Source organism: Natator depressus, chromosome 23 (assembly GCF_965152275.1).
Source record: "Natator depressus isolate rNatDep1 chromosome 23, rNatDep2.hap1, whole genome shotgun sequence".
NCBI lineage: Eukaryota > Metazoa > Chordata > Testudines > Cheloniidae > Natator > Natator depressus.
In genome coordinates this window covers 16,658,035-16,674,781 of record NC_134256.1, presented here as the reverse complement: position 1 = coordinate 16,674,781, position 16,747 = coordinate 16,658,035, and the positions used below count along the sequence as shown (strand labels likewise).

General features: G+C 53.3%; 1 protein-coding gene across 1 annotated transcript in view; it reads left to right on the top strand.

The window, feature by feature from the left end:
* LOC141976840 (uncharacterized) overlaps positions 1 to 15,728 on the top strand; it is a 48,880-nt gene extending 33,152 nt beyond the window's left edge. Inside the window, exons 3-5 of the mRNA XM_074938005.1 lie at positions 7,780 to 7,784; positions 14,487 to 14,603; positions 15,403 to 15,728. Coding sequence (XP_074794106.1) covers positions 7,780 to 7,784; positions 14,487 to 14,603; positions 15,403 to 15,548 — 268 coding nt within the window. The 3' untranslated portion in view covers positions 15,549 to 15,728. The remainder of the gene's footprint in view (positions 1 to 7,779; positions 7,785 to 14,486; positions 14,604 to 15,402) is intronic.
* The last annotated feature ends 1,019 nt before the right edge of the window (positions 15,729 to 16,747 follow it).

The following is a 16,747-nucleotide window of genomic DNA, read 5'->3' as shown; positions in this document are numbered from 1 at the left end:
CATGGCGTGGTGACTCTGCATTCAGAGGCAGAAACATTCCTTCCACGGCTGGGAAATGGGGGTGTTGTTGATCTTGTAAACTTGAAGACAGATGACTAGTCTGATGTGACATCCACATCAGCCAATGAAAGACATGAATGGCTAAATGTGACCATGGATCCGGAAACCATCAGTGCACAAGAAGACAGATCTCGAGAACAACCCATTGTCACATGAGGTCCTCTGACTAGAGAGGGAAGAGCCCCCCAGACACTGACCTATGAACCTACTCATCAGTGTCTAATTCCAGCTACTGGTGAATGCACCATGGCTTTATCCTTGTGTTTACATGCTGTACCTAGTACCTATTCCTGTATCTTCTCCTGCATTCTCTCCAAGATTAATGTAAATGAAGAGACATTGGCTTCTGGTTTCGATATTGCTCTACAAAAGGGGTCGATAGCGCTACATAGTTAGTTTTATGTTTCTTGAGTAGATGTTTTTTATGTCTAATGACTTTGTGTTACATGGTTATACCACTTACCATGTGGGAGCTGGTATCTCATAAGATCTGAGGATCTCTGGGGATTTAAACTGTTCAGAACTGGCGATTTGGTTGGGCAATGGAACAAGCCTTGACACAGACATTTCCTGCTTAATGTGAATTAAACCAAAGAGAGATGCAAAAGTTTCCAGATCTGATGAAAAAGGAGCAAGACAAAAGCTCATCTGAGACCGAAAGCACGAGCTTGTGGAAGTCGTAGGTGTCTGCTAATAAGCCAAATGGCTGGACGGAATGTTTTATATTTTGTTAATGGGAATATCTGAGGGATATTATATTTCCACAGGAGGAGTGTAGCACTGATACGGGAATGTCAGGGTTCTACATACCTGCATCCTGTATCTCTAACGCTGTGCCCTGTCCCTTTAAGGGTTTGGAGATCTGCTAGCGAGGCTAAAGAGGAACAGTGGGGATGCAAGCTGCACCCCCAGGAGGGTTTCTGTCGTTCTCCGGGGGACCCAGCGGGTTGCAGCCTGCGTTTGTTTGGGGAGTTGGACATTAAGTTTAATAAAATTCCATTTTTAAAACCATCCCTGGTCTGCAGTGGAACACATGCTCTAACCACCAGACCCCTACAGTCCCAGAGCCAGCAGAGTTGGGGGTAACAGCTTGCACCCAGATTCTGGTCTGGTCAGATTGGTGGAATTAACACAGCTCATCCCCCCAGTTCCCCTGGGTGTCCCCTGTGCAGCACAGAGACGTGGGCAGCAGTTTATGGGGATGTGGTTTGTTGGGAGTGGCAGGGACCTTGGTTTGCTCTCAGTGAGCATCACAGGCTCCCTGTGCCTGCAGCCCCCTGCTCAGTTCCTCATTTGAGCTCCTGGGGCATCAGGCTCCGTGGAGCTGGGGACTGGGGTATTTGGAGCAGCACTGAGGGGTCCCTCACTGTCCCATCATGTGGTGTGAGCTCACTGCCCTTTTTCTCCATGAGTGCCAGCTTGGGCGAGGGTCTGAGGCCAGCACTTGTGTCAGTGGGGCAGGATCGGAGACAAGGGTGAGTTGGCTGTTCAGGCAGCTTGAGAGGCTGGGTGCTGAGTACCAAAGGGGCCAGAGGGCTGGGGGAACGTTTGTATTAATAATGGGGAACTGAGTCAGGGAAAAGAGGAGCTGAGACCTGAACCTTCACTCCAAAATGGAAACAATATCCTGCACCCTGATCAGCTTGCCCAGGGTCAAGCCAGAGTCACCCATCGCCTGCAAAGGCAACAGGGCTAGATTCTGATCTCAGCTCCCCTCAGGTTTCAGAGTAACAGCCGTGTTAGTCTGTATTCGCAAAAAGAAAAGGAGGACTTGTGGCACCTTAGAGACTAACCAATTTATTTGAGCATAAGCTTTCGTGAGCTACAGCTCACTTCATCGGATGCTTATGCTCAGATAAATTGGTTAGTCTCTAAGGTGCCACAAGTACTCCTTTTCTTTTAGCTCCCCTCAGGTCATTCTGGAGTCCCTGACGGCTGCAGTTAGATCAGGGGCTACATTCGCATCTTTCATCCCAGAGTAAATAAAAATAAATATTGCAACCTAGTCAGGGTAATTGGATATTCGACCTTGTTTTGACCGATTAGAATGTGACTAGGGTTGCCAGGTACCCAATTTTCAACCAGAAAGTCTGGTCAAAATGGGGACTTGGCAGTGTCCAGTCAGATGTACTGACCAGACACCAATAGTCTGGTTACTGCGGGCGGGAAGGGAGAGGTGCCGGGTCATTGTTAGCCGATGGCCAGGGATGTTTGGTGAGATGCCAGCTATGCCCGTTTATACCATCCGTGACTTTAACCTCTAGGACGCACTGTCGCTTCGCGGCGGGCAGCCCGGCCTAGGCTGACGGATGCCCCAAGGTCCTAACCACCCGTGACTTTAACTGCTAGAGCTCAGAGCTCCTTCGCAGCGGGCAGTCAACACTGACTGACAGGTGCCCCAATGGCAGCACTAAGAGCCTCTCCACACCCGTGACTTTAACTGCTAGAGCTCAGAGCTCCTTCGCAGTGGGCAGTCAGGATTGACTGACAGGCGCCCCAAGAGTTTGCCCCGTGGAGGCGGCACAACTCAACGCTAGGCTCTTAGTACTCTCACCTAATGGCCAGGCTTTATAGCCAAAACGGCTGAGGTTCTTTAATTGTGTTGGCTGCTTCACAGTAAACCAGAGAAACAAGTCAGGCTTATGCATAAATGGTTACCAAAATTTATTAAACTAGATTCTAATCATGTGGTTACAAAATTGCTAGTGCCTACTTATTTAAGTGTAGAGATGTTACACACACAAACAAGTTACAAAACTGAAGCTACAATCCCAAAGAAAGAAAACAAAGTATAGAGCTCTATTTCAAAATATGTGTACACTAAAGATAGGAGATCAGGTGTGGGTGCTTCTTACCCTCCTTGCATCTCTCGATTCCAGCGGTGCCAAGCCAGGATCGGTCACTCAATTCCGCGGAAAGACGAATAAGGGACAAGGCTTAGGGACCCTCTTAGCTGCAGAAGCCTTGGGAGGCTGTCACTTATCTGACCAGCAGATAGATAGTGAAAAGCACTCCAAAATCATGGTGCTGTAGGTCCCCTACTTATACCTCTGTACTCCTTTATTCTTTTTCTCCTTTCTATGCTAAATTGGGGCTGGTCTGTCGGGGTGACGCCAGCTCTCGCAAGAGTAGTTCACACTTGCAAGGGAGATACAATAAGTTTCGACTACTGGACACTTCTTTTATCAGGGTAAATATTTTCCCACCTAGGATGTTGGTGTGTGTGCATCATGCTGTTTTAGTAGGGGCTAAGAGCCATGTCTGTCACAGCGCCTCTGCCTGCTGTGAGCCCAATTGTTGTATACGTTCCCAGAGGCACATTGTCGCAGCACACCTGTGCTTCTCACAGCTTCAAAGGCTGTGCTGGAGTGCCCTGGTGTTTTGGCTCCTGTGTGTTTCCAGCAATGCTGGTCTGAGGGGGGGGGGGGGGGGGCTGGCTGTCTGGCTACAGTCATCAACCCGAGCCAGACCCCGCTCAGCTGGGGCCGCCTCCTACCTGCATCTGGGCAGGCAGGAGACTTCATGTCAGGCTGCAGCTCCCTGACAGAGGGATCCCAGTGGGAGTGGAGAAGGGAAGTGGAGAGGAGAGGAGCCAGCTACAAGGAAGGGGGAGGAGAGAGAGCAGCGAGGGGGGGTGGGGAGGAGAGGAGCGAACGGGGTAGGGGCTTGAGGGAAAGGATGGGGCAGGGGTGGGGTCTTGTGAAAAGCGGCGGGAAAGGGGCAGGGACTTTGGGAAAGAGGCAGGGAAGGAAGGTCCGGTTGTCTGCAAATAGAAAGTTGGCAACCCTAAATGTGACCCATGCTGGGGCGTGGTTTAAGATGTATCAGATGCCCCCAAAACGCAAAATTCAGCAAATTGTGAAAGTGGCTTCTTCAGCTAAACCCCCATCCTGGTTATCAGTGGAAGTGAAAGCAGAAATAACAAATGATAATATTAAACAACTAGGAAATGGGGAACTTCATCTCAATAGGTGCAACTGAGGAGTTAGGAATTGTAGACACTTGATAAGAAAAATCTAACAATATCAATGAAAAATCTATGGCATTTTAGGATAAGGACAATAAGGAGTTCTTGAAACATATGGAAAACAAAATATCCTAGCAATCAGTTTTAGTGCAGTTGGAGATGAGGATGGTACAACTGTAAATCATGATGCAGAAAAAGGAGAAGTGTTACAAATATTTCTGTTCTGTATTTGGGAAGCAGTGGAATGACGTATCCATATCCTACAGTAATAGTGAAATACTTTCTATTCCAGTTGCACCTAGCGAGGATGTTAAACATCAACTATTAGAATGCAACACTTTTGAAAGGTATAACAAGATGCATTGCCTGGAAGTTGAAGCCAAACAAATTCAGACTGAAAATAAAGCAACAATTTGTTAAGAGAGAGAGTAATTAACACTGGAACAATGGACCAAAGGACATACTGGATTCTCCATCCGAAGACAGCCGACCTGACAAACTTTGGATTGGATACCACACAGTCATTTTACAAGGATGAACATGGGGGTGTAGGATGTTCCCCCGAGGTACAGAGCATCACCCCCCCCACACACACCAGCTCGTGCTACCATGGCTCAGTAGGGTTGGGAAGAACAATTCTGCCCCCGATGGCCTGAGGGGCAGCTCCATAGGTAGGGGCAGGAGCCAACCAGGGGATATATAGGGCGGAGAATGCTCTGGAAATTCTGGGAGGATTCTGGGGGCTCTTCAGAGACTGGGGTGCTGGGAGACACTCCCTCCCACCCAGGCTGAGGAGAGGTGATGGAGGGGGGGTGGAGAAAAATCCTCCTGGTGACCCAGCAGGGGCCAGGAGAGCTGGGGAGAAGGTCCAAGGGGGCAGATGGGATCCAGGACAGTAGGGTCCATCCCTACAGAGATGGGATCAGCTACTGGGGAGGGGGTGAGAGCTGGGGGAGGGAGCCGGGTGATGTATAAAGTGGGGGACCCTACTGCAGGGACTGAGGCAACAGAGAACTGAAGCTCCAGAGAGAGACCAGGACAGACACCCCGGGGTTGGGGGAGCAGTAAATGACTTTATTTCAGTGCCAGGGGCCAGACCTCATGTCTCCATGCACAGGGGCCGGTCACTCTATCTCAGGAGCTGGGATTCTGCAGGATGGGGTGCTGGGGAGCCTTGCCCTGCTGGGAGATAACATCTCTGAGCCACCCCTTCTGGCTGGGACCCTGCTCTGCTTTGGGGGAGACAATTCCCCTGTACACAGAGGCTCCTGGCTCTTTTCTCCCCTGGGGGTTGGGGTCCTGGCTCCCAGCCCAGCCTGGCAATGTGGAGGGAGGGATTACAGGGTTCTGGGGTGCTCTGTGTGCGGGACAGGTTGTGTGCTGGAATCCCTGCACTGCAATGGCAGTGTCGGTGCCCATCCAGGAAGGGCTGTCTCCGGCTCTTCTTTGCCCCATCCCATTCCCAAGTGGGTGCTGGGTCGTGCTCACACATTGGCCGAGGTGGCTGTTTTCCCTGGAGGTGACAGATTGGCTGCATGTGCACGGAGAGCCACATGTTGGGCTGGACGGTGCCGGGCTCAGGCCAGCAGATCCCTTCTGGTATCAGATTTCAGAGTAGCAGCGTGTCAGTCGGTAGCTGCAAAAAGAAAAGGAGGACTTGTGGCACCTTAGAGACTAACCAATTTATTTGAGCATAAGCTTTCGTGAGCTACAGCTCACTTCATCGGATGCTTATGCTTAAAGAAATTGGTTAGTCTCTAAGGTGCCACAAGTACTCCTTTTCTTTTTTCTGGTATCAGAGCGATTCCTGAGTCTGGGGAGAAATGGCCCCGGCATTAACATGTCCCCGAGGTGTCTCCTGTCCCCATCTCCCTGCACCCAGATCCCCGCCCCACGCTCCCCCCAGCAGACAGGACACTGGGCTGAACAGACCCAGTATGGCCATTCTTATGATCAGGGAATCTCGCTCTGCTCCACCCCCCTAGTCTGACATTGGCTCCGGGGCATACTCAGGGATCCGGCTCATCCCCTGAGGTCGGGAAGCAAATGCTCTGGCTAAGGAAGCACTAACGGCCTTCCCTCATCTTCTCAGGTCATATCCCCAGCAGGGAGCAGGAGGAGCAGGGAATCTGGCAGGGAAGGGGTGTGACGATGTGACGCAGCAGGGAGGGGGGAGTGTTGACCTGGGAATGTGCCCTGGGGACGGGAGACCTGAGAGCCTGTCACCTGAGCCAGGAGGGGGAGGGGGAGGTGACACCTCTGCCCAGGAATGTGGATGGAGGCTGCAACAGGGAACCTGCTCGGTGGGTTTAGGTTCAGTTTGGGGCTGGGTGGAGGAACACAGGGAACCCCAGGGCTGGGGTCTAAGCTCCCTGCTCCCCCAGAAGGACTTCACTGAGGGGTCCTGGGTGTACCCACAAGCTCTGTTTTGGACTGTGTTCCTGTTGTCCAATAAACCTTCTGTTTTACTGGCTGGCTGAGAGTCTCAGTGAATCCCAGGAAGAGGGGTGCAGGGCCTGGACTCCCCCACACTCCGTGACAAGGGGTTATTTACTGAGGGGGCCCTATACAGCGCCCAGCCCCCCACACCCCACCCTGGGCTTCCCACAGACATAGGCAGCACCTTCCCTGCACGGGGCTCTGCTACGGCCCTGCTTCCCCACCCCCCGGGGCCCTGGCAGGTGCTCCCTTAGCTGGTGACACAGGGGCTGGTGTGCTCGGTGCCGGGGGTCGAGAGTTTGCTCCCAAGGGTCCAGCTGTTGAATTGGGAGCACCATGGAATAAATGTGAGATTCCCTGAAGCAGGGATTTCCTGGGGGAAGGGAGAGTGGCTTTTCTACCCTGTGGAGCCCTCCAAGCAGATAGGGCTCTTCCCCTAAGGAGATCTTCATCTCTGCATGGCTGGATCCAGGCTCCCCTGTAAGCACAGAGAGACGGCGGGTTAGAGGGGCCAGTGTCACCCCACAGGCCCAAGCCCCCTGACTGGGATGGGATTGAGGGGAGGGGAGGACAAGACAGCTGCCCAGGGTGGGTAGGTTTCCAGGGGTTGGAGAGGTGGGAGCTGCTGGCCAGAAAGAGACCTAGTGTCTGTGTGCACTGCCCCTCACCCCCGCCCCACCCGCCACCACAGACCTACCCACCTGGGACACTCAGAGTGGGGTAGGGCCAGGCATTGGGGTGGCTCCAGTTCACAGTGGGAAGGGGCATCTCTGGACATCACACACCCTTCATAGCAGCCTCAGTGTGTGCACGGGACACCCTGGTCTGACTCCTCCCCCCACTGACAGGTGGTACAGGAGCTGGGCCAGCTGCCCAAGGGTTATGTGCAGATGAGGTACCCCCATGTTCAGAGGGGCTTGGCAGACTTGGGGGGCCTTGTCCTGGGATGGGGGAAGGGATAAGAGAGGGGGGTCATGTCACCTGGAGTCTCCTTCCAGCAGTAACCAGCCTCGGCCATGATCAGCACCAGGGCCAGCAGAACCCCGGAGACCAGACCCAGACGGAGAATGTTGCCCCAGGTGAAATCCAGGCGCCTCGTGAGGGCTGTGGAGTTCTTGGAAGTATCAGGGCTGGATTCTGAACTCAGCTCCTCCAGGGTTAATCCAGAGTCACCCTCTGACAGCAATGGGTTGAGGGCCGGATTCTGATCCATTACCCCTGGATCTAGCTACCCATCTAGCTATTTAATGAAGGATAGATGGAAGAGGCCAGCTGGGCAGCCTCTGTGTCCCAACTCCTCTGTGCGCCCCCAGAACAGGTACAGACCTGAAAGAACTCTCTGCTCTGCAGCTAACCCTGGGGTCAGGGATCCTGCCTCCGCCTCCCTCAGATCTAGAGTTGCCCCTTTCATCTGTGATTCCACAGAGTCCCCATCCCATAAGAACATAAGAGTGGCCATACTATGTAAGACCAAAGGTCCATCTAGCTCAGTAACCTGTCTTCGGACAGTAGCCAATGCCAGGTGCCCCAGAAGGAATGAACAGAACAGGTAATCAACAAGTGACCCATCCCATGTCACCCATTCCCAGCTTCTGGCAAACAGAGGCTAGGGACACCATTCCTGCCCATCTTGGCTAAGAGCCATGGATGGGCCTATCCTCCATCAATTTATCTAGGGGTTTTTTTTGGAACCCTGTTATAGTCTTGGCCTTCACAACATCGTCTGGCAAAGAGTTCCACAGGTTGACTGTGTGTTGTGTGAAGAAGTACTTCCTTTTGTTTCTTTTAAACCCGCTGCCTACTAATTTCATTTGGTGACCCCTGGTTCTTGTGTTATGAGAAGGAGTAAATAACACTGCCTTATTTACTTTCTCCACACCAGTCATGATTTTACAGACCTCTACCACCACCCTCCCCCCCGTTAGTTGTCTCTTTTCCAAGCTGAAAAGTCCCTGTCTTATTAATCTTCCCTCATATGGAACTGTTCCATGCCCTCCAATCATTTTTGTTGCCCTTTTCTGTACCTTTTCCAGTTCCAGCATATCTTTTTTGATATGGGGCAACGACATCTGCACACAGTATTCGAGATGTGGGCATACCATGGATTTATAGAGGGGCAATATGATATTTTCTGTCTTATTATCTATCCCTTTCTTAATGATTCCCTAAATTCTGTTCACATTTTTGACTGCCGCTGCACATTGAGTGGATATTTTCAAAGAACTATCCACAGTGACTCTACGATCTCTTTCCTGAATGATAACAGTTAATTTAGACCCCACCATTTTATATGTATAGTTTGGATTATGTTTTCCAATGAGCATTACTTTGCATTTCTCAACATGGAATTTCATCTGCCATTTTGTTGCCCAGACACCCAGTTTTGTGAGATCCCTTTGTAACTCTTAATGGTCCGCTTGGGACTTAACTATCTTGAGTCGTTTTGTGTCATCTTCAAATTTTGCCACCTCACTGTTTACCCCTTTTCCCAAATCATTGATGAATATGTTGAATAATATTGGTCCCAGTACACATCCCTGGGAGACACCACTATTTACTCTCTCCATTCTGATAATTGACCATTTATTCCTACCCTTTGTTTCTTACCTCTTAACCAGTTACTGATCCAGGAGAGGACCTTCCCTCTTATGCCATGAGAACTTACTTTGCTTAAAAGCCTTTGGTGAGGGAACTTGTGAAAGGCTTTCTCAAAATCTAATTACACTATACCCACTGGATCACCCTTGTCCACATGCTTGTGGACCCCTTCAAAGCATTGTAGTAGATTCCTGAGGCATGATTTCCCCACTCAGGTACCTGTCCGTGTGGTCCCCAGGCTGATTGGATATGGTGATGTTTCAAGCCCAGTGAGGTTGTTTCCACCTGTAGTTTAGAATGAGAGCCTGTCAGGGCAGGGGATGAAATGGGCAATCAGGGGGAGCTAAGAGGTAGAAAAAGCGACTCAGCAATTGGGTCCCTCCCCCCTCGACTCAGCCTTTATGGTCACTCTAACCTCCAGGGAGTTAGTGGATTTTATCAGCTGGGGAAGGGACTGGTTCTGCAGCTGCTGGCCCTGACTTCTCTGGGCATACTCTGATAGGGAGCATCCCCCTGGGAAAAGCCTCACTGTTCTGCAGCTTGCCCTGGGGGCAGGGTTCCCCCTTCCCTCTGCCTTACATCAACAGCTGCTGCTGCAGCTTCCCCCGGCTACATGACAAATCCACTGATTTCCTGATCCCACACTGGGCATCCCCTCTGTAAGGCCCCAGGCAGATCCTGGCTGTGAGCATCTCCTTGGGGCATAGACTCTGTGAAGGCTGGGCTGGGTACAGGGCTGAGAGCGGGGACTCCAAACCAGGCCCCTCACCTCTCACCACCAGCTCCACATGGTCACTGGGATCTGACCAGATGAAGGCTTGTGATGTGCTGCCATAACGTCAGGTGTAGCTCCTGCTGTCACCCTGTATAACACTGCGGATGGGAAACGCAGTCATGTCTGCAGGACTTTCCATGTGATGCAGCGTGGTGTGGTCTCCTCCTTTGTACAGAACAACCCTCAGCCCTGGTACCTACACTCACACTGGATGGTCACGGTGCACCCCATGGCCATTAGCTCCCTGGGGCTCACAGAGATGGAGGGTTTGGGATAGAACTCTGCATGCACAAAGACACAGGACTTCTATGGGGGAGACATATACCCTTGCTCCTCAGTCTGTCTGTCTGTCATTTGATCTCTCTGTGCCCAGCCCTAGGGCATTCAGCTGCCTCCCCTTGTCTAATATTCCCTGCATTATAAACCCAGCAACAGCACAGGTCTGTGGAGTTCTTGGAACCCAGGGGGAGTGAGAAGGTGGAAACAATGACTTAGCAATTGGGACTCTCCCCCCACAGCTCAAGATTTATGGTCACTGTAATCTCTAGGGAGGGTGCAGTGCTGATGCTGTAGTCACCGGGGCCTGACTTCTGTGTGTGTCCCCAGAGAAGGAGCATCCTCCTGGGAAGCTCTGCAGCTCCCCCTGGGGGAAGGGTTCCCCCCTGCCTCTGCCAAATCAACAGCTATTGCTCCCCCTTCATTGGACAAGTCACCCATCATATTACCTCATGCCTAGCTAGGCATCCCCTTGGATCCAGGGATAAGGAAATGTTGTTAGCCTCATTGGATGTGTGATGCATTTGAACGCATTGCTCAGAGTGTTCAATCTGTTTATGTGAAATTGCAGTTATAGGTTCTTATGTAAGCAGGCTCTGAATGAGCTTTCCCAACACCTAGTGATGAGCTGGGGAGAAGACATCAGGAACTGACCATGTTTGAATAGACACACCCACTCTGCCTAGGTGAGCAACATGATGGGGCTGCTTTGCCCAAATGATCACTTTTATCTGGTGTTGGATTGCAAATCACTTTGTTATTGAGGAGGCAGAGGTAATAAAGTGTGGTTATCCTTTTGTGAATCAAAGGGAGCAGAACTGGCCTTGGTATGCCATGAATGAGGGGGTCACTCTCAAGTTAACTGCATTCAATAAGCAGGAGGTAGGGGTGCCAAAGGCCAGTGGAGATGTGAGAGGGTATTTGTGCCCATCTGGCTTTACGTGCCATTTGACTCTGCACTGTTTAATAACAGAGCTTCTTAAGGCCCAGTTGAGAGTCTCTTGGTTTGGATCACTCGAGCTGACATCACTGATAGCCCAGTCTAAATATGAAGCCTTAGGTCCGTTGTGGGACAGTGTCTCTGGTGAACGAGGTTGCCTCGCTAACTGCTGGGATCACTGAGCATTGGAATTGCTGAGAGCTGAGTTAAGTGGTGGAACTTCAAAACATCCCAGAGGTTGCAGTGGAGAGGGCCGTGGCAGGGTGACTGGTGGCAGAGCGCCGGAGAGTGGCAGAGGGAACACTGGGGGGTGGCTGGCGGTGCAGTCAATGAAGGTGGAGTGGCCGGCTATGGAGTGAACAAAGGCAGACAGCGATGCAGAGTGAACAGCGGCACAGCGACGGCTGCCGAATCACTGCTCAGTGCTGCCCCCCCCGCTCCCCCCGGGGTGGGAGGTTAACTCACGCAAACACACCTCCAAACACTGGGTTTTCACTGACCAAGGACAACTGTGAGTGGGGTGCGGTGGAGGGAGAGAGGACTGGCGTGTTAAAGGGACATTTGTTTGTCAGACTGTCACACTGCAAGGTGAGAGACTGAGGAAACGGATGCTGCCAATGTACTCTGGGGTGGGTGTTTTACTCATGGTCTGATGTTTTCAAATCATGCTTGTGGTGTTTTCCCAAGTAATGCCAGGTTCCTTTCCCCTTTTATACAAAGTTTTCTCTTCTATACATGTACTTAGTGCTTGTGAGAGGAGAAGTACTGGCTCTTAGAGGTACCAAGTGGGGGGTGTAATTTTTTTCAGATTACTGGGTGTGGACTCGAGCTGGTTCTGTGTTGTGCTGTCAAAAGGAACCCAGCCCTGGTTGCTGCTGACTCCCCCCGGAGTGGGCAGAGGCATCATTTGATTTTCCTGCATTCCTCCCCTAAGGCTGGAGCTGAATGCACCTAACGGCACCCCTAGACCCTAGGACTTCACTTGTGGTGGACAGCAAACTAAGAGTGCGGTGTCATGGACAGAAAGGGGAGTGGTGTGTTAACGGGATATTTGTCCGCTGGTCTTTCAGAAAGGGGGAAACTGAGGCAAAGCCACTGCTCCACCCGGGGCCAGGGATTTACTTGTTGTTTGCATGCGTTTGAGTCATTGTTGTCATGTTTTCTCAAATTAATGCCATTCTTCCTTCTCCCCTTAATAAAATATTTCTTTTGTCGCACACAGACTCAGTGCTTGCAAGACAGGAAGTATTGCTTCTTAGAAACACCCAGGGCTGGTGTTTAGTTTTCCCAGATTTCTGGGTTGGAGCTCAAGCCAGTGTTGTGTTGTAATTTTGAGAGGAACCCCTATATATTGAAGCCAGAGCTGGAACTGGAAGAAGGCTTACATATGTATTGCAGAGGAGTTTAATCTCCTCCTTTCTACAGAACAGCCCTTATGCCCTGGCACCGACTCTTTCAGAGGATGGTCACAGCTCCTCCCAGGGCCATCATCCGCCCTGGGGCTCACAGAGATGGTGGGTTTTGCACAGAGCTCTGCATGCACAAAGACACAGGACTTCAAAGCGGGAGACACAAACCCTGTCCCTCAATCTGTCCTTCTGTCCCACAGAGGGGTATTCTGGTGCCTCCCCTTGTCTAATGTCCCCTTGGTAATAAATCCAGTGACAACACAGGTCTGTGGAGTTCTTGGAACTGGCGGTCTTGGGTTCTGATCTCATCTCCCCCAGGGTAAAACGAGAGAAACCCACTGAGTGCAATGGGGTGAGGGCCAGATTCTGATACATTACCCTGAATCTATCTATCTATCTATCTATCTATCTATCTATCTATCTATCTATCTATCTATCTATCTATCTATCTATATATCTATCTATCTATCTATCTAATGAACACAGTTCTGATAAGGCAGCTGCTGGCTGGGGAGCCTCCTCTGTACAGCCTCAGATCAGGGTAAGCCTGAGGAATTTAGGAAAGACCTCCCTGCTCTGCAGGTAGCCCCTCCATCCCAAATCTAAAGGTGCTCCTTTAATCTGAGATTCCACAGAGTCCCCATCCCAGCCCCGGTACCTGTCCATGTGGTCCCTGGGCTGGATGGAGCTGGTGATGTTTCAAGCCCGGTGGGGTGGCAGCTTGGGAAAGACAGGGCCGCACCTTCCTGGGGGCCACCGACTCAGCCGTGCCCTGTGCCATCCTGCTGGAACTGGCCACGGCCTTGGACGTGGAGCTGCTGAAGGCCAAGGAGCAGGTGAGCGCTTCCCAGGTTGGGGGTTCTACTCTTGTCTTGGGGAAAGGAATGGAGTCTAGTGTGTAAAACCAGGGGGGATGGGAGCCAGGACTCCTGGGTTCTATCTCTGGCTCTGGGAGGGGAATGGGGTCTAGTGGTTAGAGCAGGGGAGCTGGGAGCCAGGACTCCTGGGTTCTATCCCGAGCTCTGCTGCTGTCCTGGGTGCAGTCCTCTCACCTGTCCAGCAGTGTCAGGTGTTGAGCGAGCCCCGTGTCTCTCCCCAGGGCTCTGAGGTGACGCTGCAGCTGCTGTTCCTGGACAGCAAGGAGGCCTTCGGGGAGTGGAGTGAGAGGGATTCCCTGTACGGGGCTGTCCATGGCCAAGGCTCAGCACCAGCCGGGCACCAGCCAGCTCCAGGCTATGGTGAGAGCCGCCCGCTTGCCCCTCTGGGGAGTTCTGCCTGGGGGATCTTTCAGGCTGAAGGGAGATGGTGGGGGTGCCTGTCCGGGGTAGGCGGGGGGCTCAATCCGTCTGCACTGGATCTTGTACCAATCCCTACCTCAGATCCTCCTGGGGTGACTGGGCCCCTACAGATTTAACCCCTTGTTGCCGCCTTGCAGAGCCTGTTTATCTTGCTGGACCTGCTGGGGGCCCACCACCCGACCATCCAGAACCACTTCCCCTTCACCGCCTCCTGGTTCGACCGGCTCGTTGGCATCGATAGCAAACCTTCCTTTCTTCCAGGGGTGGGAGGGGGCTTGCCCCCCCAGGCACCTGTAGTGGGACAGCTACTTCCTCCCCCCCACCCCCCCCAAGTCCTGATGGTCCTGCGTCTGTCTGACAATGAATAAAGGTGCCTGGGTTCTAGCCCCAGCTCTGGGAGGGGAGTGGGGTCTAGTGGTTAGAGCAGGGGGGCTGGGAACCAGGACTCCTGGGTTCTATCCCCAGCTGTGGGACAGAGCTGGGAGTTGGGGATTCAGTCCCCAGGGCTGTTGACCTGGCATCTTTCACCAACACTTTATTTCCCTCAAACACGACTTGTCAGGTTTGAAATCCCCCTCCCTCCCCGGCAGCGTCTCTGTGTCCTCAGGGAGCTCTGGTGTGAGCAGCCAGGTGTGACCCCCTGTGGGGCTCGTCCTGCCACGCCCCCAGCCTGGCAGGTCCCAGGAACCAGCCCATTCCTCACTCTCTTCTCTGTGTCGCCCAGAGAAGCGTCTGCACCGGGTGGGCCTGCTGCAGTCCCACCCCCGGGAGCAGACGTACTTCCAGCGGGAGCCTGCCTATGGGCCTGTCGAAGAGGACCACGTCCCCTTCCTTCGCAAAGGTACCTGTCCTGCCCCTCGCTACCGGGCGTCCAGGCGCAGAGCAGTGTGGGATGGACAGCTGGGGAGGCCTCCCCGGGGGAACCAGGGCAGAATGTGTGCAGACAAAGTGTGGTGAGACTCCCCCAGGCTCCCACACAAGCCTGGCCTCATGAGTGGAGCAAGGGACTGAGACCTGGGTTCAGATCCTGGCTTTGCCACTGCCCTGCTGGGTGACTTTGCCGCTGTCTTCCTCAGTTTCCCCATCTGTGAAGTGGGGGGAATCATTCTGACCCCCTTTGTAAAGTGCTTTGGGATCCCCTGAGGACAAGGGCTATGCAAGAGCTAGGTGTTATTTACAGGGGTAACATGCTTTATAGATGATGTTTGCCTGCCTGGCACACTTCACCCCAGAGGTGGCTGCATTTTGAACTTAGGCTCTGGGATCCTTGGGGGTGAAAGACTTTATAAACACATCATTGCTATCTAGCCACTTGGCCCTGATTCACTTGATGTCTCTGGCCAATCTGGTTCCCATAATGCACCTGGCCAGCTGCTCGTTGCTAGGTCAGGGGAGCACATGGCTCCTAGATGTAAGGTCAGGTCATGCCTGAGGGCCTGGCTCCATCTCCTGAGACAGTGTGCGCATTTAGAATGTTGCACGTCGCCCGCTATTGGCTGGGCCACATGGGGATAATAGTCTACTACTGCTGACAATAGTGGAATTACTCTTGTAGCTCCAGCAGTAGAGGCTGGTGCTTGCAGTGATGCAGATCCTGGGTTGGATCCCTGCTGACTATCCATGTATCTGTCTGGCCGTAGGAGTGCCAGTGCTGCACCTCATCGCCACCCCCTTCCCGTGGGTCTGGCACACGATGGAGGACACGGAGCAGAACCTGTACCCCCAGACCCTGGAGAACCTCTGCAAGATCCTGGCTGCCTTCCTGGCCAAGTACCTGTGGCTGTGACTACCCAGAGCCTCCCCTGGTGAAGGGACCAACCCCTCCCTGGGTCTTACAGGATCCTTTACCCTTCCTGGGCCGAGCTCCATGGGGCCAGCGGCCAAAACACCCTAGGGACCAGGCAAGGTGGCTTTTGGGGCCCGGGCTGTGGCAGCCCCTCAGGGGCTTGGGGAGGTGTTACAATGCTGGGATGATGGGAAGGGAGATGTGCTGAGTCTGTTCCGGGGCTGCAGCAGGTCTGTGGCCAGCCCAGAAGTGAAACCTCTTGCTTGAGCCCCTTGAGGTTGGGCCTTCCTGGGCTTTACATGCCCTCCAGAGCTCCAGCCGCCGGGGCCTGGACTAGCCTCTTCCCAGCGGGGGGCCTGGATCCCAGCTGGTCATGTCCCCCGGGATCCACGGCTCAGAAGCAGGAATAACTGGGCTGAACCTGGACTGTGCCAGGGGCAGGACACCGGGGGCTGCGGGGGGGGCCAGACCTGCACTCTCTGCTGCGTGGCCTCCAGCTGCCAGCCCACCAGGGGTTCCTCCTGTTTACGGGGCCCGTCCAGCCCTGAGGTGCTGGGCTCCCAGCCTCGCTCGGGGGCTGCTCCACAGCGACTCTCGTAACAAAGAGCTGCCCTGTCAGTGCTGCTGCCCCCTTCCCACATGCCGGGCAGCCCTGGGCACTGTGGGGCTGGGACACTGCTCCTGGCATGGCTGTTCCCTCCGCTCCGGCCCCTCCTGCCAGTCTCCAGCCGCAGCCCCAGCTCCCATCAGCAGGCGCAAACCCCAGCTCCCCTCTGCTTCCTTCAGCTCAGGGCTGCCGGGCCTGACTGTGTGTGAGCCATGCGGAACCAGCGCCCCCTTGGTTTCGCTCCACCTCCTCCCTCTGGATTGAGAGGCAGCACAGCCTAGTGGGCAGAGCACTTGACTGCACCCATGGGATCTGTTCCACGCTCTGCCACTAACTGGCCCTGTGAGTTTGGGTAAAACCCTTTTCCCCTCCCTGTGCCTCAGTTTCCCCTCCCATCCTTTGTCTAATTAGACTGTGAGCTCTTTAGGGCAGGGACTGTCTGTCTCATGTTCTGTGTGTATAGCACCTAGCCCAAGGGGGCCTCTTAGTGCTAATCTGACAGACCCATAATCACACCCTCTCAGCTCACCCAGCCCAGCGGCAGGGTGGTGGTGGTTATGGTTTAACAGGAGATGAACTGATTCCCGGCGCT